Here is a 25,139-nt window from a genome sequence, read left to right as displayed (position 1 = left end):
TAATTTCTGATAACCACTAATCTGTCCTTTATTTCTAAAATTTTGTGATACCAAAAATGCTATACAAATGGAACAGGTAACCTTTTGGGATGGCCTTATTATTATCATTATTATTATCATCATTATCATCATCAGCTTGGTGTTAATTCCCTGGATATTTACCCAAGTTGTTGCACGTATCAGGAGTTCATTCCGTTTATTACTGAGCAGGATTCCATGGTATATGTACACCACAGTCTGTCCAACCATTCATCCGCTAAATAGCCACTGTGGACATTCACACACAAGTTTGTGTAATTATAAGTTTCCACCTCTGTGGGATAAATGCCCACAGAATGCTTTTTAACATTTGTAGCATCTAGAATGAAAATTGTCCTTCCTCTGTACCTAAGATTGATGATTTTTGTCTTCTCTCTCTTCTTTTTTGATCAGTGTGGAATGGGTTTGGCGATATTATCGTTTCAGAGAGCCAGCTTTTGGTTTCATTGAGTTTCTGGAATTGTTTTGTTTTCTATTTCACTTATTTCTGCTCTTAATCATTTCCTTCCTCCTGCTTACTTTTTCTAATTTTTTTTTTTTAATTTTTTTTTTCAACGTTTATTTATTTTTGGGACAGAGAGAGACAGAGCATGAACGGGGGAGGGGCAGACAGAGAGGGAGACACAGAATCGGAAACAGGCTCCAGGCTCTGAGCCATCAGCCCAGAGCCCGACGCGGGGCTCGAACTCACGGACCGCGAGATCGTGACCTGGCTGAAGTCGGACGCCTAACCGACTGCGCCACCCAGGCGCCCCTCTAATTTTTTTTTTAAGTGGAAGTTTAGGTCCTTGATTTGAAACTCTTCAAATATAGGCATTTAGGCTATAAATTTCCCTCTATGCACTGCTGTAGCTGCATCCACAAATTTTGACATGTGGTGTTTTTATTTTCATTCTGTTCAAAATACTTTCTAACTTCCCTTTTGGTTTCTTTTTGACCCATAGGCTACTTAGAAGTGTGTAACTTAGTTTCCAAACATTTGGAATTTTTCCGAGATATCTTGTTATTGGTTTCTGACTTAATCCCACTGTAGTCAGAACATAAAAACATAATTTTTATAACAAATTATTTGTCTTTTGACACTTGTTTTAATGCCCAGAATATTCTATCTTGGCAAAAATGTTCCATGTTCCCTTGAAAAGAATGTGTACTATAGAACACATTCAAAGACCAGAAGAACACTACTTTTATTGGGTAGAGTGCCTTATAATTGTCAACTAGGTAAATGTGGATGGTAGTGCTCTTCTAATCTTTAAAATTATAACTTATTGTCTGTCTGTCAAGAGAGATGTTGAAATCTCTGATAATAATTGTGGATTCTTGGGGCACCTGGGTGACTCAAGTCGGTTGAGCATCCAACTTCATCTCAGGTCATGATCTCGCAGTTTGTGAGTTTGAGCCCCGTGTCAGACTCTGTGCTGACAGCTCAGAGCCTGGAGCCTGCTTCGGATTCTGTGTCTCCCTCTCTCTATCCCTCCCCTGCTCACGCTCTGTCTCTCTCACTCTCTCAAAAATAAATAAACATTAAAAATTAAAAAAAATAATTGTGGATTCTCTAGAATCTAGCACCTAGATTAACTGACCACCTTCCCTTAATGAAATGAGGGGAATTTTTATGTGGTAGTATTCTTTGTTGTGAAGGTCAATTTATCTAATAATGGAGTCGCTCCAAAAGTTGTGTTTGTTTTTTTTTTTAATTAATCTTAGCCTGAAATGTCTTTTCCCATCCTTTTATTTTTAACCTCTCTTTGCTTTGTATTTAAAGTATGTTTCTGGGGCACCTGGCTGGCTCTGTCAGAAGAGCGTGCAACTCTTGATCTTGGGGTCATGGGTTTGAGCCCCATGTTGGGTGTAGAGGTTACTTAAATAAACTTTACAAAAAGAGTACGTTTCTTATAAGCAGCCTACAACCTCTGCCTTATAATTGGGGTATTTAGACCATTTGCATTTAGTGTCATTATTGATATGATCATCTTGCTATTTGTTTTCTATTGGTCTCATCTCTTCTCTATTCCCCTCATCCTGCCTTCTTTGGATTGATTTTTTTTTTTATTTTTTTAAATCTTTATTTCGGGGCGCCTGGGTGGCGCAGTCGGTTAAGCGTCCGACTTCAGCCAGGTCACGATCTCGCAGTCCGTGAGTTCGAGCCCCGCATCGGGCTCTGGGCTGATGGCTCAGAGCCTGGAGCCTGTTTCCGATTCTGTGTCTCCCTCTCTCTCTGCCCCTCCCCCATTCATGCTCTCTCTCTGTCCCAAAAATAAATAAACGTTGAAAAAAAAATATTTATTTTTGAGAGAGCGACAGTATGTGAGCAGGGAAGGAGCAGAGAGAGAGGGAGACACAGAATCCAAAGCAGGCTCCAGGCTCCGAGCTGTCAGCACAGAGCCTGACATGGGGCTCGAACTCACAAACTGTAAAATCATGACCTGAGCGGAAGTTGGACGCTTAACCAACTGAGCCACCCAGGTGCCCCTGGATTGATTTTTTTATGATTCCCTTGTATCTTTGTCTTATTCATTATAATTCTTTGTTTTATTTTTTGTTCTATCTTTGGTCACTGCTTTAGAGTTTCTAGAACACATCTTCAACTTTTTATTACATTGTACCACTTCATGTAAATAGGGTAAGAATCTTCCAGGTGTATACTTCTATTTTTCCTCTTCCTGCTTTAGTAAACTGTGGGCCGTATTACCTCTACTTATGTTATAATCCCAAAATACATTGTTACTATTTTTTCTGTGGTCAATTATGTTTTGAAGAGATTTAAAAGTGATGGGTAAAGTATTTTATATGTATCCACATAATTATTATTTCTAGTGGTAAATTTTATTTATAGTTTATCAAATTTGAAAAAATTTTGGCCATTATTTCTTTTTTTTTTTTAATTTTTTTTTTCAACGTTTATTTATTTTTGGGACAGAGAGAGACAGAGCATGAACGGGCGAGGGGCAGAGAGAGAGGGAGACACAGAATCGGAAACAGACTCCAGGCTCTGAGCCATCAGCCCAGAGCCTGACGCGGGGCTCGAACTCACAGACCGCGAGATCGTGACCTGGCTGAAGTCAGACGCTTAACCGACTGCGCCACCCAGGCGCCCCAGGCCATTATTTCTTTAAATATGTGTTCTGTCTCCTCATTTTCCTCTCCTTTGTAGATTCCAATTTACACATATGTTTGGCCTCTTGAATTTTCTTAATCTCACTGAAGTTCTGTTCTAGTTTTTCTTTTTTTCTTTTTCTTCTCTAGGTTTTATTTTGGACACTTTCTACTAGTATGTCTTCCAATTCACCAACATTTTCTTCTGCAGTGTCTTATCTGCCATTAATTCCAGTCAGTGTATTTTTCATCTCAGACATTTTCTTTTTCATCCCTAATCTAGGCCTCACAACTGAGGCAATACTTTTTTCTTTTTAACAACCATTTATTTTTAAGTAATTTCCACACCCAACGTGGGGCTTGAACTCAGAACCCTGAGATCAAGAGTTGCATGCTCTACCAACTGAGCTAGCCAGGCGCCCTGAGGCAATACTTCTCTGAGTGCTCTATTTGATGCCCAATATATAGTCAGTTTTGTCTCCTCTGATTGGAAACGCATACTACTCTGGCCTGGAGATCAGTACTGGAGATTGTACTGTTAGCTCATTTCTATTGGTTTTTCTCCCAGCCTTGAGTAGTTTTCTCACATTCATGTGTTTAGCAGTATCCAGCTAAAAACTCGGGGCGATTCAAGAGCTTTTTCTTTTCAGTTTATCTTATTTATTTTGAGAGAGACAGGGAGTGCATGCACAGGAGGGGCAGAAAGAGAGAATCCCAAGCAGGCTCCACACTGTCAGCGCAGAGCCCGATGTGGGGCTTGAACTCAGGAACCATGAGATCATGACCTAAGCTGAAATCAAGACTCAGACACTTAACTGAGCGAGCCACCCAACTGCCCCAAGACCTTTTCTTTATATTCAGCTCTCTATTCTCCATGCAGTTCTCTCCCGCAAATTCTAGCCAACTTGACCTCTCTGAATTCTCAACTTCGTACCCTCAACTCAGAAAGAATGACGCAATCTGTCTTGGCCCCCTTACTGTACTGTGACTTGCGAACAGTCTCCTACCAATACACTGGATCAACTGAGGGGCTCATCTGGGTTTGTTTTTTTTTCCCTTGTCTGAGGAATCAATCTCCTGTACTGTCTGCCGGCCATTGTCTGAAAGCCCTTGCTTTCACGTTTTGTCTGGGATTTGGGGGTTGTTAAAGTGAGACTGTAAATGGGAATGCAAACTGGTGTAGCCACTCTGGAAAACAGTATGGAGGTTCCTCAAAAAACTAAAAATAGAACTACCTTACGACCCAGCAATTGCACTACTAGGCATTTATCCAAGGGATACATGTGTGCTGTTTCAAAGGGACACATGCACCCCAATGTTTATAGCAGCACTATCAACAATAGCCAAAGTATGGAAAGAGCCCAAATGCCCATCGATGGATGAATGGATAAAGAAGATGTGGTCTATATATACAATGGAGTATTATTCGGCAATCAAAAAAAATGAAATCTTGCCATTTGCAACTATGTGGATGGGACTAGAAGGTATTAATGCTAAGTGAAATTAGTCAGAGAAAGACAACTATCATATGACTTCACTCCTATGAGGACTTTAAGAGATAAAATAGATGAACATAAGGGAAGGGAAACAAAATAATATAAAAACAGGAAAGGAGACAAAGCATAAGAGACTCATAAATATGGATGACAAACAGAGGCTTACTGGAGGGGGTATGGGAGGGGGCATGAGCTAAATGGGTAAGGGTCATTAAGGAATCTACTCCTGAAATCATTGTTACACTATACGCTAATTTGTATGTTAATTAAAAAAATAAAATTTAAGGGGCGCCTGGGTGGCGCAGTAGGTTAAGCGTCCGACTTCAGCCAGGTCACGATCTCGCGGTCCGGGAGTTCGAGCCCCGCGTCGGGCTCTGCTTCCGATTCTGTGTCTCCCTCTCTCTCTGCCCCTCCCCCGTTCATGCTCTGTCTCTCTCTGTCCCAAAAATAAATAAACGTTGAAAAAAAATTTAATAAAAAAAATAAAATAAAATTTAAAACAAAAGTGAGACTATAAATCAGTCATAAGGGTGGAGCCCTCATGGATGGGATTAACACCCTTGTACAAAAGGCCCCAGATCACCCCCTTGCCCCTTCCACCATGTGAGGACACAGTAAAAATAGGGGTATCTATGAGTCAGGAAGCAGGCTGTCTCCAGGAATGAAATCGACTTGATCTTGAATTTCCCCAGCCTCCACACAGTGAGAAAGTAAATATATTTAATGAATCACCAGAACCATCAGTCTATGGTATTCTGCCATAGCAGTCCCAAAGAACTAAGACGGGGGCATTTCTCAGAGAGCCTGAGATAAGCAAAGCAGGGCAAAACAGGATACTTTGCTCCATAATGCTAAATGCCAGGAAACCATTAACTGTGGTGAGGTTTTTTTTTTTTTATGAGTACATTCATTTTAATTTTTTTTTATGGTCTATTTTTGAGAGACAGAGTACATGTGAGGGAGGGGCAGAGAGAGAAGGAGACAGAGTCCAAAGCAGGCTCCAGGCTCTGAGCTGTCAGCACAGAGCCCGATGCAGGGCTTGAACCCATGAACTGTAAGATCACGACCTGAGCCAAAGTCAAACGCTTAACTGACCGAGCCACCCAGGTGCCCCTGACTGTGGTGAGATTTAAAGGGCAAGTACTGAGTCTCAGAGGCAGAGGATGCCATGGCCAAGCCAGGAAATAGACTATAAACCAGGAACAGATGATGACAAGTACAGAGCCTTCAGCTCTATAAATGCACAGCACCAGGTATCTTATATACATACTTAATTTTTAAAAATCAATAGTATTTCTACTTACAATGGCCCCGCCTCCATGGAGACGTTGACATGTGCTTTGATTTTCAAATCTTTCTGAATTTTCGGGTCGCAGGCTTGCCTGAAATTGCCCAGGTAGATTCTACCTGGAATTATTTCAACAGGGTAGGGCTGAAATGCATCCAGTTCCTGAAAGGAAGGAAAAAGTACTATATAGAATATGTATGGTATATAATAATATAATAGTATTTTCTTTCCCTAGGGAAGAAATTTTTTTGTTTGTTTGTTTTTTTGCCTCTCAAAATGTGGCTTAGCAAACAAACTTAAAAATATAATCCAGAGGGGCGTCTGGGTGGCTCAGTCAGTTAAGTGTCCAACTCTAGATTTCAGCTTGGGTCATGATCTCATGGTTTGTGGGTTTGAGCCCCACACTGGACTCTGTGCTGGCAGCGTGGAGCCTGCTTGGGATTCTCTCTCTCTCTCTCTCTCTCTCTCTCTCTCTCCCCCTCCCTCCCTCCCCCCCTCTCTCTCCCTCTCTCTCTCTCTGCCCCTCCCCACCTTGCTCACTATCTCTCTCTAAGTAAATAAACTTAAAAAAGGGGCACCTGAGTGGCTCAGTCGGTTAAGTGGCCGACTTGGCTCAGGTCACGATCTTGCTGTCCGTGAGTTCGAGCCCCGTGTTGGGCTCTGTGCTGACAGCTCAGAGCCTGGAGCCTGTTTCGGATTCTGTGTCTCCCTCTCTCTGACCCTCCCCCATTCATGCTCTGTCTCTCTCTGTCTCAAAAATAAATAAACGTTAAAAAAAAATTAAAAAAAATAAACTTAAAAAAAAAAAAGATAATCCAGAACAGTGAATGAGACGGACATGTGGGCATTCAGAGACTGACAAGTAAGAACTTGAATAAGAAGTTAGAAGGCTGGTAGTAAGAGACGGGCAGATCCACTGAATCATTGTACAGCACACTGCCTCTGAACACCAACATCCCACTTACCCCCACGGCACCTGTGTGCACTTTTCTGGGTGCTCGAAAATTGGTGTCTAATCCCCCTTGACGCAGAACTGTGTAAATCCAGGGTGTGCCCAGTAGGATAGGGAGAGGGGACAGCCTTATATTATGATATACCATAATTATATAATTACTGAAAGGATAGCCTTTTAATTATATAACTGTATATTATAATTATATCCTATTATTTTTGGAGGCCACCAAACTTTTAATACCTTCTTTAAAAAAAGAATGAAACTACCCACATAGAGCCTATTTGTCATCAGGAAATAAATTGTGAGGAGTTCTGATGTAGACAGGTAGGGAGAACAGGACACCACTTAAATGGAGACTCACTGCATTCCAGATCCAAAGTTATGATATGAAAAATTGGGGTTTCTTTGAAAAACAAAGATCCTACATTTCCCAAAGCATGTTCTAGGAAACAGTGGTCCCTTCACAATGCACTATGAAAAAAGCTTCAGAGAATCAAGTACATATGGGAAGCTGTACCTGACATCCCCATCTCAGAAATTGACAATGTACAGGGGTGCCTAGGTGGCTTAGTCGGTTAAGCATCCAACTTTGGCCAGGTCATGATCTCATGGTTTACGAGTTCGAGACTCTTGTCGGGCTCTGTGCTGACAGCTCGAAGCCTGGAGCCTGCTTCAAATTCTGTCTCCCTCTCTCTCTGCCCCTCCCCCTACCTCTCTCTTTCTCTCTCTCTCTCTCCCCCTCTCCCTCTCTCTCTCAAAAAATGAATAAATGCTAAAAAAAAAAAAAAAGAAAGAAAAAAAAAGAAAAAAAGAGAGAGAGAGGGGTGCCTGGGTGGCTCAGTCGGTTAAGTGTCCGACTTCGACTCAGGTCATGACCTCGCGGTTTGTGAGTGCGAGCCCCGTGTCAGGTCTGTGCTGACAGCTCAGAGCCTGGAGCCTGCTTCATAGTCTGTGTCTCCTCCTCTCTCTGCCCCTCCCATGCTCATGCTCATGCTCTGTCTCTCAATAATAAATAAATGTTAAAGATAAAAATTTAAAAAAAAGAAATCGACAGTGTACATTACCAAGTAAAGGTTCAAGAAAGTCCTGTGATTAAAAAAAAAAAAAAAAATCCGCTCATTACAGTCACTATAGAAAACAGTATGGAGTTTTTTTAAAAACTTAAAAATAGAACTACCATATGATCCAGCCATCCCACTTCTTGGTATATACCCAAAAGAAATGAAATCACTATTTTGAGAAAGGAATATCTCCCATGTTCCTTGCAACATTACCCATAGTAGCCAAGACACAGAAACAACCTACGTGTCCATCGACAGATGAATGGGTAAAGAAACGTGGTATGTATACAGAACGGAGTATTACTCAGTTACGAGAAAGAAGGACATCTTGCCATTTGTGACAACATGGGTGGACCCTGAGGGCATTATGCTAAGTGAAACACAGGAATACCTCCTTTTATTATGCTTCACTTTATTTTACTTCAAAGATACTGCCTTTTTCTTTTTCTTTTTCTTTTTTTTTTTACAAACAACATTTGTGGCAACGCTGCATCGGGCAAGTCTATCAGTGGCATTTTTCCAACAGCATCTGATCACTTCTCTCTATCACATTTTGGTAACTCTCACAAAATTTCTAACCTTTTCATTATTATTCTATGTATTATGGTGATCTCTGATCAGTGATTATGACTCACTGAAAGCTCAGATGATGGCTAGCATTGCTAAGTAATAAAGTACTTCAAAAAATTTTTTTTGATGTTTATTTTTGAGAGAAAGAAAGAGCACACAAGTGGGGGAGGGGCAGAGAGCTAGGGGTACAGAGGATCCAAGGCAGACTCTGTGCTGAGAGCAGACAGCCTGATTCAGGGCTTGAACCCATGAACCATGAATGACCTAAGCCAAAGTCAGATGGTCAACCAGCTGAGCCACCCAGGCTCCCCAGTAATAAAGTATTTTTAATTAAGGTACGTTCATTGGTTTTTGTTTTTTTTTTTTTAGATGTAATGCTATAGTGCACTTAATAGACTACAGTATTGTCTAAACAGAACTTTTATATACACCAAAAAAAAGTCATCTGATTGGCTTTATTGCACTATTTGCTTTATTGTAGTGGTCTGGAACCAAACCCACAGTATTTCCAAGATATGCATGTAAGTCAGATAGAGAAAGACCAATACTGCCTGATCTCACTTATACGAGGAATCTAAAATGGCCAAATTCATAGAAACAGAGAGTGGAATGGTGGTTGCAGGGGGCTGGGGGGTAGGGAAATGGGAGATGTTGGTCAAAAGGGTACAAACTTCCAGATATAAGAGGCACAAATTCTGCAGATCTAATGTACAACATGGGAACTTTAGTTAACAATACTGTAATACAGGGGCACCTGGGTGGCTCAGTCGGTTAAGTGTCCCACTTTGGCTCAGATCATGATCTCATGGTTTGTGGGTTCAAGTCCCGCACCGGGCTCCGTGCTAACTTCTTAGAGCCTGGAGCCTGCTTAGGATTCTGTGTCTCCCTCCCTCTCTCTCTCTCTCTCTCTCTGTCTCTCCCCTACTTGTGCTCTGTCTCTCTCTCAAAAATAAATAAACATTAAAAAATAATTTAAAAAAAACAATACTATATCGTACTTGAAAGTTGCTGGGAGAGTAGATCTTAAGTGTTCTCACCACCACACCAAAAAATGGTAATTACTTTTGAGGTAATGATTAACCCCACTTGGTGACCACTTCACAATATACACGTGTGTCGAATTAACACCCTGTACCCTTTAAACTTGACACAGGCTCTGTGTCCATTATATCGCAATAAAACTGACTAAAAAAAAATTACAAAATCTGTTTCAAGGAAAGAAGACGAGAGTGTTAGAAAGTGGTTAGAAAAAAAATTGTCATCAAATGCTAATTTATGAACTAGTTGGAAAACAGCCAATAAAGCATGCCAATCTAAGACTACTCTCAAAATGTGCCTCCAGGGAACTGTTGAAAATCTTCCCAGTGGTTCCCTGGGCTGAGTTTTTGTAGCTCAGATGCTTATAATAATACAGTAGCTACATATTTATTGTTGGTATGGGTTGAAAATCTACTTGTGATATTTAGTAAAATAAAATCCAGGCATAATGTCAAGAAAACAAACAAACAAAACCCATTAACATTGTATACACTATTGTTTCCAATATGATCTGTTTAGAGGTCCCTTTTTTCCATGAGTGTTTCATGGGAAATGCTGATCTATGTAATTTCAAAGGTCAAACCTAGCTCTAAAATGCCTCTGGCCCCAAGATGGACTCAGAAATAACATCTGGGCGCCTGGGTGGCTCAGTCAGTTAAGGGTCTTGATTTCGGCTCAGGTCTTAATCTCATGGTTCATTGAGATCGAGCCCTGTGTCGGGCTCTGACCTGATAGCATGGAGCCTGCTTGAGATTCTCTCTCCCTCTCTCTCTGGCCCTCCCCCATTTGCGGGCATGCTCACTCTCTCTCTCAAAATAAATAAACAAACGTTTTTTAAAAAGAGAAAGAAATAACATTAAGTGATGAGGGACCATAAGGCAAGCCACCGATCAAGCACCAAGCACGAGCTAGCACAACCTCCCCACCCTCCAGGTGGGATATGTGTGACATTCCTAAGGCACCCCGGCTGCCCAAGGACAAAGGAAAGGACAGGAAACAAACGGTTAAACTGATAGCATCTCCATCAGTTTACAAATATCTCATGAATCGCCTAATCCCCAAGAACTCCCTACTATCTTAATGATAATGCTTTCCTAGAGGGAAAAACAACCTTAGCTGGACAATAGCTAGGGCTCCAGTAATCTGTAAATCCTCTTTGGCATATGGAAATCCCTTTAAGAAACTTCCTCTGGACTTCACCTCCCCCACCTCCACAGGATACGGGCAGCCACTCTGCACAGCCCCAGTGCAGCTCTTCCTGCCCACGGGTTCTGTCCCTGTGCTTTCATAAAATCACCTTTTTGCACCAAAGACGCCTTCAAGAATTCTTTCTTGGCCGTCAGCTCCAAACCCCCCCATCACCCAAAAAGTTCATCATTAAGTCCCGCAGGCTACTTGGCTGTTCACTTCAGAGGCTTCAGAGCCTTCTGGCCTCAGCACATGGGCCCTCCCAGTAAGCCCACTGCAAACCCACATTCTTCCCAAGCTGTCAGCCTCAAAAAACCCTTCTCCAAGAGCAGACACCAAGCCGAGCCAATTCTCAAGCATGTGAAAGGGACGAGTGACCCTTCCACCTGCAGGCAGGCCTGCTACTGACCCAAGGCTTCCCCAGAGCCCAGGCTGACACCACCCAGGATGCTCAGCTTGCTGGAGCCAAAGGAAACCCTCCTAATTTCATCCGGAAAATCTCACTGAACACCTGACACAGATCTGTCTGCTATTCCCGCTGCTTTCAAACCAGCTTCCTTTCCTGTGGCCGTGTGGCAGGGAGAAAACACGCTGTGCTGTAAAGGGCAAGGGCATGTTAATTCTAGATGACATGGTTTTGATACCTATGTCGACAAGGATGTCCCAATGAAGCCCACTGCCCTTGCCCCACACTGTTGCCTCCTCCTGTGTCCCCCCACCTGTCACCCACACCGGGAACCAGGGCACTATTCCAGGCTCCTCCCTCCCCCACCATGTCCTGCCCCCGCCCCCTCCCTCCCCAAGTCTAATCAGTGCCACTGCCTAAGTGCTTCTTAAAGCTGCCCTCTCCTCGACATTCCCAGACCCACCTGCCCCCCACGGGTCTGCTTTCTGCACAGCAATCACCATCTTTCTCAAGTGTGATCTGATGGCACCAGCCACCCCGGGCTCACCACCATCTCTCTCTAGTGTGCTCTTCACATTTTAGTCCCAGAAGCTTTTGCTCTGAGCGAAACTTTATTTAAGGGAGGCCACATGTAAAATAGAGGAAGTTGCCAGTGGCTGCGTCTGAAGCAGGGTTCAGTGCCCCCATCACCCCTCCTGGGAGTTCCTTGGGGAGCAGCAGGGACACCCCTGCTTTATAGCACATCAAAGCACATAGCAGGAGGCGAGTGGGGCTTTCATCCTTGCCCAGGAATTACTAATGAAGGTCCCAAACAGAGACAAATACTAGGTGCCTACATTCTATAGAGGGCCACAGATCCCGGGGCAGAACTCACCCCTGCAGGCACTGCTAGCTACCACCACCAGCCACCCCTTTTCCCAATCTATGCTAAGACTGGGGCCAAGGGCAAGTCACAGGTGTATACACATGTCAACGCTGACCCAAATGTACATTTAAATATGTGCAGTTCATCCTATGTCCGTTATACTTTACTAAAGCTTTTTTTTTAAAAAAAGGGCAGGGGGTGAGTTATCAGCAGTGTGATGTTTGCAGAGAAATGCTTATTTCACACGCTAAAAGGCCAATAACGGGGGGCTCCTCTCGGAGCAAGGAGTGTCTGGCAGGATGGGGAGACTGGCTATACACCTGGTGAGCTGGAAATCAAACCATGGTTACGTCAGACGAAGGAGGACAGGTAGACATGAATAGCCTGGATATGGGAACACGTACAACCTCAGACAGGAGTCTCTGCCTTTGTGCCCAGGCTGGCTGGGGCAGCTGAGTCAAGATAAGGAGCAGCTGCAGCAAGGTCGGCCTGGGTCTCTTTCCTTACCATCACTCCCTTGTGGCTCCTTCAGGGATTCAGGTGAAGGAGTGTGGACATGGTCAGGGGTCACGGACTGCCAGAGGAAAACATTAATTGGGGGTGCTTCTGGCAGGAGGTCTCAGCGGGGTTTCTCTGAAAGATCCTTAGTAATAAATGGGCCCCCTGAACCAGGTCCCAGGAAAACCAGCAGCTAAGGCCACCGGCAACAGACAGAACAAGGCTGGGCCAGAGTGAGGAGGCATTTCCCCACCACTGAGGGCAGCCAGTCCGACAAGACGGGTCCCACTCTGGACCCCCAGCACCACAGTCACAGGCCCAGGAGCCGGGAAGAGAACAGAGGTCCCTATAGCTAACTCACCCCCCTTGCGACTCCCACCCCCACAAACCGAAGACTGTCTTCCAGCTCTGTGGGATGGAAGAACTGAGATTTGATCCAGATCTGAGAATGGAATGGTACACGAGCCTAGCTTGCACTGGACTGAATCTTTTTACTCTCCTTCAAAAAAAGTATTTCACGAGCGCCTGGGTGGCTCAGTCAGTTGAGCAGCTGACTTCAGCTCAGGTCATGATCACACAGCTCGAAGGCTTGTGAGTTCGAGACCCACGTCGGCTCTGTGCTGACAGTTCAGAGCCTGGAGCCTGCTTCCGATTCTGTGTGTCCCTCTCTGTCTCTGCCCTCCTCAACAGCTGCTCATGTTCTGTCTCTCTCTGTCTCAAAAAATAAAATAAAACATTAAAAAAAAATTTTTTTTTTAATTATTTCAGGGGTCCTTAGGTGGCTCAGTCGGTTGAGTGTCCGACTCTTGATTTCGGCTCAAGTCATGATCTCATGGTTCGTGGGTTCCAGCCCTGCGTCAGGCTCTGTGCTAACAGCTCAGAGCCTGGAGCCTGCTTCGGATTCTGTGTCTCCCTGTCTCTCTGCCCCTCCCCCACGGTCTCTCTTTCTCTCAAAAATAAACATTAAACTTTTAAAAATTATTTCAAAAATATACAAGAGCAGAGACGCACATCATAAACCCCTATGAAGATGACTCATTTGCAAACGTGACCAACTAGGGGCCAATTTTGTTTTCTCTATTCCCTCACCAACTTCCCAACCCACCCTGGATTATTCTGAAGGAAGTTCCAGACGTTATATTGTTTTACCCATAAAGATTTCACCATGTATCTCTAAAAAAATCCAGTTTATATGCACACTTCCCCAATCATTTTAGGATTAGATTGGAAGTGGCCAGAATTTATGAATCAGCCTAAGACACTAAGGGCAAAAAGCTAAAGGCAATTATCGGAAAGAAGGAAACCCCCCCGGGAATGTTTACATTCCACTGTCTTCAGACCCTCCAATAAGCTTGACACTGCCTTCCAGGGACCAGCCCTACCCCCCCCCCCCCCCCCCCCCCCCCCCGCAGCCTGCAGGTCAAGGCCACCCCTGCATCCACTTCTCCTGCTCACCAGCTCCTCCTCCTTCCGGTTTGGCTCTAGGAGGTGCCTCTGGAGATTCCAGATACCTAGGGTGCCCCTGGTCTCCCCTGCTAGCCAAGAACTCCTCATAGGTAGGGATGCTAGCTCACCCTTTCTTGGGTCCTCTGGACCAGTCAGGGCTTGTGGGTCCAGACAGCTGCCAATGGAGAGGCAGCCTCAAATCATGGTGCCCCTGCTGGTCTTTGGTGATGGCCCACCACCTGGAGCCCCCTCCCCTCAGGGATCCCTCCACTCTGGACGGGCCCCACCTCTTAAACACCACGCTAACTCTGGCTTGAATCTGGCGATGATAAATTCGTCACAGTGGCCTGGACCTCCAGCTGCCCCAAGTTCATTTCCCAAGCACAGGCTCCTACATCCCTTCTACCTTTCCCTGTCACTGGCCTCCTCTTTCCTCTACCCCAGCTCCCTACCCCTCCGTCCCCTGGGAAAACCAGGCTCCCACCTGAGCCTGCCTGTGCTGGATACCCTGCCTTACCTGTGGCATCCAGATGATCTTCTGCGTCCGGAAGAAGTGGTATATGGCCGAGAAGCCCTGATAGCCTCCTCTCAGGATGCAGACGGGGTGGCGGGTGAGGTTGGCCAGGGCTCTGCCACACTCGACGGCAGCTCCAGGCACCAGTCCTAAGAGCGGAGACCAAAGAGGTGAATGTCCCCTGTGTGTTCACCATTCACCCTGAGCTCCAGTAGATGGTCACCTGTCTGGAAAAGCAGCGGTCTAGGAAACTGAGCAAATATAAATGGAGAGGAGTGTTAATAACTAAAATTTAAGGGGCCCGCCTGGGTGGCTCAGTCGGTTGGGTGTCCAACTTCGGCTCAGGTCATGATCTTGTGGTTAGTGCATTTGAGCCCTGCGTCGGGCTCTGTGCTGACAGCCTGGAGCCTGCTTCGGATTCTGTCTCTCTCTTTCTCTCTGTCCCTGCTCACTCGCTCTCTCACAAAAAAAAACATTAAAAAATAAAATTTAAACAGCCACTTGCTACTACTTAAGCTGATGCTTCTTTTCTGTAAACTCTTAAATTGTATAGATCCCCACGTTATTGCAAGAAAAGATGATTTAACAGAGAAATCTAATATATACACACAACACATATCGTATACCAGACGATCCACCTAGTTAAAGTGTATAAGGTAATGGTTTTTAGGGTATTCACAGAGTTGTGCAACCATCACCCCCCAAAAGGCACCCCTGCACCAGTTAGGTTTCGCTCCTTATTTCCCTTCAAACACCCAGCACGAGGCAACCACTGATCTAATTTCTGTCTACAGATTTGCCCATTCTGGACGTTTTGTGTAAAGGGAATCATGCAAATGGTGCTTTGGGTCTGGCTTCTTTCGCCCAGCATAAGATCTTCAAATTTCATCCATGTTGTAGTGTGGGCCAGTACTCTGTTCTTTTCTAGGGCTGAATACTATTTCATCATGTGACTCTACCGCCTTTTGGTTTATCCATTCATCTGCCAATGCACATAGGGCCATGTCCACATCTTGGCTATTGCAGATGGTGCTGCTGTGAACACTTGCACGCAAGATTCTGTGGGCACGTTTTCACGTACGTACCGAGGAGCAGAACTGAACCATACAGTAACTCTACATTGAACTTTAAAAAAAATTTTTTTAATGTTTATTTTTGAGAGAGAGAGGCAGAGCATGAACTGGAGAGGGCAGAGAGAGAGGGAGACACAGAATCCAAAGCAGGCTCCAGGCTCTGTCTGCACAGAGCCCGATGCGGGGCTCAATGAATCATGAATCATGAATCTCAAGCTCATGAATCATGAGATCATGACCTGAGCCAAAGTCAGACGCTTAACCGACTGAGCCACCCAGACGCCCCTACAATGAACTTTTGGAAGGAAATACCAAACTGTTTCACAGCACCTGCACCACCTTACACTCAGACCAGCGAAGCAGGAGTGCTCCAATTTTTCCACACCCTCACTGATGCTCGTTAGCATCCGTCTTTTGGATCGTGGCCATTCTAGTGGGTGTGAAGTGATAGCTCATTGTGGTTTTGACAATGTGTTCATCTTAAATGCCCTCGCTGATCCACAGAATCACCAGGAGACCATATGCATGCATATAGAGATAGAGATAGAGATAGAGATAGAGAGAGAGAGAGAGAGAGAGAGAGAGATAGGTATGGCAGGAAGTTTACATAATTAAGGCTAAGCCAAGATATCCCAAGGCCAGGATCTGAGCCTTAAAGAGAAATACCATGCAGCAGACTCTGGAGAGCCAGCTAAAGGAGAAAGGGAAGGGCACAGACTTGGGCTTCTATATTGAACCTTTGTCCAAAGAGAGAAAGCCAATTCCAGCAGGGGCTGCTGAGCCCAACAATGGCTTCCAGACCTGTCGGGATGACTGTATCTGGACAAAGAACCTGTAGCTGGCAAGACAGGGGCCAAACCCTATCCTAGAAGGCTGGGCTTGGAAACCAGAATGCTGGGTGTCTCAACACCATCTCCCTCTTGAGCGAGAGGCTGAATAATGGCTAAAGGGTCAGAGGGCCTAGGAGAGGGGAGTCCCCAGACACACTGCTATTGCCTTTAACCCAGACAGCTGCTCCCCCGCCAATGTCACATGACTGGCTGGAGGCCTATCCATTGGGGTGCCATGGGGTCAATGGAAGAAGGCCAGTTTCCAGGAGAATAATTAGAGATTCCAGGGGAGAGCCATGAGAATAGCCAGGGGCCCAGGCTACCCAGCCATGGATACCATGGGGTTAATATTTTTAAAACCTTAAATTCATTTTTAATCCCATTAACCTTCAGTTCTCCACTGACATGAGGCTTCATACATGTTGAACTGGGCACCCACTGCTTCAAAAGGCCGGGACAACTTCCAGGCCAAGGGGCTTTCCATTCAGCAGGGAGCTTTAAGTTCAATTATTTTTGGTCCTCAGCACGAGGACAATTGGCTTGAAAGTCAGGCTGTGTTGAGAGAGGAAGAAAAAAAAAAAAATTCCCTAAGCTTCCCCCCATGGTTGTTGTGAATGCCCCAGCCCAGGGAACTCTACCCACACATATCAAGAGCCCAATTTGGGCAAGGGTGGGGAGTGTCTGTAATCCACATGTTACAAGGAAGGAAGGATGGTTTAACATAAGGGAAATGTCTCTCCTACAAGAAGGGGACTGCCCTTGGCCTTGTAAAAGGAGTTTAGAGAAAGAGCCCCAGGGCAACATGGGTGGCTCCGTTGGTTAAACACCCAACTCTTGATTTCGACTCAGGTCATGATCTCATGGTTCGTGAGATCGAGCTCCATGTAGGGTTTCATGCTGAGTGTGGAGCCTGCTTGGGATTCTTTCTGTCCCTCTCTCTCTCTGCCTCTCTCCCCACTCACTTTCTCTCAAAATAATAAAACAAATATGAAAGAAAGGAAGGAAGGAAGGAAGGAAGGAAGGAAGGACCCACCCACCGTAGAGGCCAAGACAAAGAAAGGTACTCTCCAGGTTCCTAAGAAGAGATCCAGCTGAGAAAGTGAAAACACCTCATCTGCAGGAGCTGGGGGGTCCTAAAAACCACCTGTGCCCCATTTCTGCCACAGCAGGACAGGAGGGTGGTTAACCTAACACTGGATAGGAGAAAAGTAGCAACAGCACAGGGACCAGCAGCACCCATGGAAAGCCTGAGAAGGAGGGCACAGAGCTGGGGGTAGGGAACTGCTCATGACTCACACTAGATGGGGACATGTCAGCCACAGACACAGCAAGGACAAAGGCCCGTGGCCACAGGCCACACAGGTGAGCTACACCTCACCAGGAGGGCAGGAGAGATGGACCCCTGCTTCTAGGATGTGTGATGGAGGCTCCACCCACAAACAGATTTCCTTGGAGGGGGTGGGGAGGTGCGTGCTTAACAGTAGGAAGGGGAAAGGGATCGTGAGAGAAACCTTGAAATGGTCTTTTACCCCAAAGACTGCGTTCACCTGAAAGCTGCCATTTTAAAGGAGAAAAGAGCCTTGACTGGGCAAGGTGTAGATATACGTGTGCGTGCAGTTTGAGGTCTTGCTGTGTTGTTTTGTGGTTGTGGTTTCCTAAGGAGTGAGAATGGGGGTCCCGTGGCAAGGTGAGGTCAGCTATAGAACGTAGAGGGGGTTATCTTTATTGACAACCATTTCCTATGGCTTTAGGGTCCAGCCCGCAATCTTAGGATTGCAGACTGGAACCCAACAAGATAAGCTTGGGGGAACAGGGCACAATTTCCTGACTAAGGACCTCCAGGAAGACTGGTTTTATTAAAGGTGGAAGCCTGGCGCCACCTAGTGACCACTGTGGTGTGAATGCCCCGGGGCCATGGAAACACCCACACCTATTCGCAGCTGAGCCAAAAGAAACAGAGCCTCTGTGCCCCTATCCTTCACCCTCTGCCCTTTCCTGCTCACGCGTGCTCGCTCGCTCTCTCTCTCTCTCTCTCTCTCTCTCAAAATAAATAAACATTAAAAAAAAATAAAGGTTGAGGGGCGCCTGGGTGGCTCAGTCTGTTGAGCATCTGACTCTTGATTTCGGTCAGGCCATGATCTCACGGTTTGTGAGTTCAAGCCCCGCATAGGGCTCTGCACTGGCAGCACAGAGCCTGCTTGGGATTCTCTCTCCCTCTGCCCCTCCCCTGCTTGCTCTCTATCTCTCTCTCAAAATAAATAAAAAATGAACTTTAAAATAAATTTAAAAAAAATAAAGGTTGAGTCTGATTCTCCATCCCTTCAGAGTAAGCTGCACTTAGTGACTTCCTTCTAATGAACAGAACGTGGCAGAAGTGACCTTGGAAGTCTCAGGAGTCAGTCATAAAAGGCATGTGCCTTTCCTTTGCTCTCTCTCCTTCTTGGATGGCCCACTCTGGGGGAAACCAGCTGCCATGTCGCAAGGCCACGCAAGCGGTCCTATGGAGAGGTCTAGGTGGCGCAGCACGAAGGCCTCCTGGCCCTACCTGTGTGAGACACCTCAGATGCACATCGTCCTGGCCCAGCGACACCTTCAGATGACAGCGACCCTGGCCAGCATCTCGACTGCGATCTCGGGAGAGACCCGTGCCGGAACCTGGTACTGGTTAATTAATTAACGTTTGCTGCATTAAGCTACCAAATTGGGGGGCAACTCGTTATGTGGGAATAAATAACTCAACATGTGTGGGACCCTGAGTGAGTTACTGCACGTACCTTTCTGGGCCTCAATTTCCCCTTCTATAAAATGGGGGATGTTACCTATTAGGAGACAATTCTCCGTAGCTTCTCACTTTTGTATGTGTCCTTTGAGCAAAGGTACTGGCTTTTCAAGAACATCTGTATATCAAACGGCTTTGGAAGACAGATGGCTTCTCCCTCCAGAGTCAGGGGTGGGCAGGCTTTCTGCCCATTATCAAAGATTCAGGCCCCTGAGCTCAGAGTTCTGCTGGAACACAAACCACCGTGTAGGTGGCTATTACCCGGCCCTCCTTCCTGGCACCCTGTGAGAGTCGGGGCTTGGGCACCAGCGTAGAGAATGGGGACATTCCGATCACTTTCACTGCTCTGAGTCATGAAGTCCGTCGACTCGGACTCAGGAGCCTCAGGTCTTCTGCCAGCACCCGTGACACTGTGGCAGCCTGCCTGTCGTCTTGTGAGGAAGGGAAAACCTGAGCCAGACCCACCCCCCGTTCTTGACGTGCCCATTTCTCACAGGGATGTTCTGCGGACTGCAGGTGTCGACCCGGGGAGAGCCTTTGGTATGGTTCCCAGTACGCAGCAGAAGTTATTCCCTAACTGTCAAGACCTACCCGGCCCGTCGTCACAGTTGTCCCCTTCCTCCTCTTTCAAGACGATCTCCAGGGTGCTGGTGTTGTGGTCATACACCACGCAGTACCTCACGCACTCCAGATCCACAGACTCCGGGAGAAGATACTCGCTCGCCTTCTACAGAAACCACAAGACGGGTGTGTGGGCAGGTGGGTTCGGTTGAACAAACGCCTCCTGCACACCAGCACCGGAGGTCAGACCGTGCCCGTTCCCCTGACTATACCCACAGGCATGGAAGCACCGAGAAGGGACTGGAGAGTTTGCAGAGCTCCAAGCGCCTCCCGCACCCACGTGCCCTGCTGTGAATAGCTGACCACAGCTGAGCGGACCAGAGACAGCGCCCGACCGAAGAAGAAGTGCTGGTCCACTGACCAGCCCGCAGCCCACTAGGCGGCCTGGCACGCTTGCCATCGAAGCGACTCTGGCCAGGCTGATGACACCCTCTCTGGGGGACGGTCATTGGCAGTGGCGGCCAAATCCAAAATCTGCCATAGAAAGGGCAGTAAGCAGAGAGCTTGGATAAGCAGGTCACGAGCAAGTGGCTATAACGGGGCCAACTGTACACTCGAGTGTAAGCTCTCTGAGAGTGGGAACTTATGCCTTTTTGTGGTTGCAGATGTACCCTGATTCTAGAACAGTGCCTGGCCTGTGGCTATAAATCCAGTCAGAGAGAGGAAAGGGCAAACAGGAACCAGGATGTCATGAGTAGTCGGGGCTGCTGAGTCGCCAGGGTGGTGGACAACGGACCCAGGAACAATGCCCAGGATGCCAAAGGGTGTCCCAGAGCTCGAGGAGGCCTGGCTGGGCACGGGCTGAGAAGTTAGTCTTCACTCATTCGTAGTGCTCCCCCAAGGCCCCCACTGCTTAAGGGATCCCGAGCCTGCCTCTGTCCCTTGGGACCTGGTCTGACTGACAAAGATGGCCAGACAGAGGACCTGCCGGTGGAACAGGGCGAGTGTATGTCGACTCTACCTGAAGGCAGTCAGGCAAGGCCCGTGGAGGGACAGACCAGGAAGTTGTCTGGGACAGAGAGGGGAGGAATCACATTTGTCTGGAGGCACCAGGAGAGCGAGCGAGTGCTCAGGGGACCAGCAGGGTTTGGACAGCTAATGAGGGGAGGGGGTTTCCGGAGATGGAGAAGACACGAGCAAAGGGGAAGGAGAGGAGAGCCCACGGAGGCCGGAGCAGGCGGGAGAGCAGGAGAGATGTGGCTGGACATTCGTGTGCCCTTTCACTTAAGTATTCACTGAGGATGCACTCTGCACGTACCCCGTGTGAGGTTCTGGAATACAGAGGTTCAAAAAGGCAAAGGGAAAGAGCCGTGTCAGCCTGGGAGACTCAGAAAGGCTGTGGAGGGCAGGGAGGTTTGGCGATGGGACCGCAAGGGCGAGGGGAAATTTGCCAGATGGACAAGGGTGGGGGGGATGTTCCAGGCAGAAGGAACAGCTTCCGGGTGTTTCATTTTAGTCAACAAACAAGTGTTGAGTTCATCCCAGATGCCAGGGACCAGACTGAGCATCTGGGACACAGTGATTAGCAAAGCTGGCACATACATCCCTGTGCCCCCAGCAAAAGTTCTGGAAGCAGTGTGCTCAGGGGGCCATGAGAACTGGATTTCCTAGATTAAGAGACTGTTGGTTATGGGCGCCTGGTGGCTCAGTCGGTTAAGTGTCCCTCTTCGGCTCAGGTCATGATCTCACGGCTTGTCAGTTCGAACCCCGCGTCAGACTCTGTGGTGACCACTCAGAGCCTGGAGCCTGCTTCAGATTCTGTGTTTCCCTCTCTCTCTGCTCCTCCCTCACTCACACTCTGTCTCTGTCTCTCTCTCAAAAATAAATAAGCATTAAAAAAAAAAAGTTTCTGGGGTGCCTGGGTGGCTCAGTTGGTTAAGCATCTGACTTCAGCTCAGGTCACAATCTCGCGGTTTGTGAGTCCGAGCCCCACGTCGGACTCTGTGCTGACAGCTCGGAGCCTGGAGCCTGCTTCCGATTCTGTGTGTGTATCTCTCTGCCCCTCCCCAACTCATGCTCTGTCTCTCTCCAGCTCTTAAAAATGAATAAATGTTAAAAAAATTTTTTTAATGAAAAAAACTTTCTAAAAAATTTTTAAATAATAAAAATTTTAAAAAAGACACTGTTGGTTGTCAACACCACTAATTTGATCACCATTGCCGTCAGGAGTGAACATCCAAGGAAGGATTTACTGGCATCTAACACATCCGGCAGGGGTGGGGAGCGACTGATCCCCAGGAAAACCTGAACCAGGGCTCTGAAGCCCAGACCTCCCCCTCAGGTGCTCCTCTCCACTCCCCTGCACACAGACCTCACCTTCTCAGACAACGTGCTCCTGAGGCCTGTGACACAGCCACCAGTGATGCCCAGACGCCCACCCCCCAAAACTCAACTGCTCAATAGAGGAGGAGACTGCTTCTCCGATCACAACTCCGTTTTGCTCTTTTCATCCTAGGCCCATGGCCAATCACTGAGGCCTGGATCTGAATACTAGTTTAGGGCCTATCACCAGACACCCGTGATTTGGGCAGGAAGAGTTCCCCTCAAAAAAGGTGGGGGGTGCTGCAACAGAAAAGGAACAGATATCCACCACATCCACTTTTCGGGGGAAAAGATACTGCCACATTAAAGTGGAAATCCACTGTAGGACACATTCCAATTTCAGCAGTGTTAAAATATGGGGGACTTATGTGCGTCTGAGAACCAAGGAAACGCGGGAGGGCAAGGTCATTGGGGGACCGGGTGAGAGCAGAAGCCTGTGTGCCCAGCGAGGGGGCCGGAGGGGGAGGCCATGAGCACCGAGTTGGGGGCCGTGTGTCCTGCTGGGGCTGCTGGTTAGCAAGTTGGGGAGGGGAGCCGAGAGGCGTCAGCCTGGCTGAGGCCCAGAGGAGGTCTCTTTCAGACCCAGGGAGCTGCCAGAATCAAAAGAATACGCAAATCTGAGAGTGGAGCCATACATCATCCCGAAGGAGCTCTGGACAGGCTGCAGAAGGCAGAGAATATTCTGAAATGGGGACTAAGAGCTAGAGTATGGAGCCAGAGAAGTGACAACCCCAGGAGGAAAAAAAAAAGCAGATACTGATGGGTAGGGGTGGGGAGAGGAGGGTGTTAGGTCGCAAGCTTACCCTGCAGTCAAATGCTCTACTGCTGAGCTACACTCCCAAGCAGTGAGCTTAACCCGGAAAAAGGCCCGAGGCAGGGCCCACTCTGGCGAGGTACAGGGCACAGGGCCAGAGACGGAGTATACACCCGCAGGGCGGCAGTGGGAAGGGGAGGGGATAGTTTCTCCAGACAAAATTTTACAGGTAAAACTGACAGCCCAGGTAATCGCGGATGGGTAGTCGAAACTGGAAGCCTGGGTGAGATCTCTGAACGAGAAGGTACACGGACAGATCTGAGGGAGACCCAGGACAAACCAGTGGTTGTCTTCACACAGCAGCTGGCGAAAATGAAGCTGAAGCAGGCAGACAGAGGAGACACCAGGGAAAGAAGGAACGAACTTGGAAGTCAAGGGTGGAGGATGTGGTTGGGATGACGGAGGACAGAGACGGATCCTGAGTGAACGCCCGCCCCACATTCTGACTCTGCCGGTATACCTTCTCCACTCGATGGGCTGTAATCACGTGGCTCTCGTCATACTCCCATTTGGAACGCACATCTGGAAAGGAAAAGTATTTTTTTTTTAATGTTTGTTTTTGAGAGAGAGCACACACGTGCAGGGGAAGGAGAGTGGCAGAGGGAGAGGGGGACAGAAGATCTGAAGCAGCCTCTACACTGTCGGCAGGGAGCCCGATGCCGGGCTCACACCCACAGAACGTGAGATCATGACCTGAGCTGAAGTCGGACACTTAACCAAGTGAGCCACCCAGGTGCCCGGAAAGGAAAAAGTCTTTGTTTTTTTTTAACATTTATTTATTTTTGAGAGAGACAGTGTGCATGCACAAGCAGGGGAGGAGCAGAGAGAGAGAGAGAGAGAGAGAGAGAGAGAGAGAGAGAATCTTAAGCAGTCTCTACACTGTCAGTGCACAGCATGATGCCAGACACGAACTCACAAACCATGAGATCAGGACCTGAGCCAAAATCAAGGGTCAGATGTTCAACCGACTAAGCCACCCAGGCACCCCATGAAAAGTATTCTCTTTAAATGTTTATTTATATTTGAGAGAGACAGACAGACAGAGCTTGAGCCGGGAAGGGGCAGAGAGACAAAGACAGAATCCAAAGCAGGCTCTACTGCTGTGGAGCTGTATGTCAGCACAGAGCCCAACGCGGGGCTCGAACATGAGCAGTGAGATCATGATCTGAGCCGAAGTCGGACGCTTAACCGACCGAGCCACCAAGGGGCCCCAGGAAAAGTGTTTTTTAATAACTGTATTTGCATATGACCAAACTACTTAGAGTACTTGCACCATCTGCAACATGTGTTTGGTTGGACAGTGAGGTGACAGGAATTGTAGTTCCTCTATTCCAGGCTGCCTGCATGCCTCTCCTGCCCCATCAGACTCACACTCACACAGCCCCTTAAGCAAGGAGACTTGGTATCTTTGATTTAGGGGAAGTTTTCTCTGAGGTCCAAAAACGTGGGAAGGGGGAAAATCAAAGCCAGAGTGAGCTCATCCCAAATGCTCCATGGAATTTGAGACCCAAATTCAGACTCTAAAACCTACGAACTGAGGTTCTAAATGTCCCTGCAGAAGGTATGACACTGATGCCCTCAAAGTTGGGAGGAATGTGGAACAGGAACGGAGTCTTATGTATAAATTCTAAGAAGGACTGTTATCCAAAACATCATTTTTTAAGATATTATTTTTTTTTAATTTTTTTTCAACGTTTATTTATTTTTGGGACAGAGAGAGACAGAGCATGAACGGGGGAGGGGCAGAGAGAGAGGGAGACACAGAATCGGAAACAGGCTCCAGGCTCTGAGCCATCAGCCCAGAGCCTGACGCGGGGCTCGAACCCACGGACCGCGAGATCGTGACCTGGCTGAAGTTGGACGCTGAACCGACTGCGCCACCCAGGTGCCCCAAGATATTATTTTTTTAGGGGCGCCTGGGTGGCTCAGTCGGTTAAGGGGCCGACTTCGGCTCAGGTCATGATCTCGTGGTCCGTGAGTTCGAGCCCCGCGTCAGGCTCTGTGCTGACAGCTCAGAGCCTGGAGCCTGTTTCAGATTCTGTGTCTCCCTCTCTCTGACCCTTCCCCGTTCATGCTCTGTCTCTCTCTGTCTCAAAAATAAATAAACATCAAAAAATTAAAAAAAAAAAAGATATTATTTTTTTAAGTTTATGTATTTTGAGAGAGAGAACACACATGAACAGGAGAGGGGGAGAGAGACAGAGACAGAAAGAGAATCTAAGCAGGCTCCGCACTGTCAG

At 47.1% G+C, this 25,139-nt stretch overlaps 1 protein-coding gene across 3 annotated transcripts in view; it reads right to left on the bottom strand.

The window, feature by feature from the left end:
* Positions 1-25,139, bottom strand: part of STYXL1 (serine/threonine/tyrosine interacting like 1) — a 72,511-nt gene that overhangs the window by 20,717 nt on the left and 26,655 nt on the right. For all 3 annotated transcript variants that reach the window (XM_047837662.1, XM_047837661.1, XM_047837660.1), the window contains exons 3-6: positions 23,360-23,421; positions 19,734-19,869; positions 14,464-14,609; positions 5,936-6,081 (exon numbers count right to left, since the gene is read on the bottom strand). In XM_047837662.1, coding sequence (XP_047693618.1) covers positions 5,936-6,081; positions 14,464-14,609; positions 19,734-19,869; positions 23,360-23,421 — 490 coding nt within the window. The remainder of the gene's footprint in view (positions 1-5,935; positions 6,082-14,463; positions 14,610-19,733; positions 19,870-23,359; positions 23,422-25,139) is intronic.

Source organism: Prionailurus viverrinus, chromosome E3, assembly GCF_022837055.1.
Source record: "Prionailurus viverrinus isolate Anna chromosome E3, UM_Priviv_1.0, whole genome shotgun sequence".
NCBI lineage: Eukaryota > Metazoa > Chordata > Mammalia > Carnivora > Felidae > Prionailurus > Prionailurus viverrinus.
Note: the sequence above shows the minus strand (reverse complement) of the source record. Positions and strands in the feature narration are given on the sequence as shown.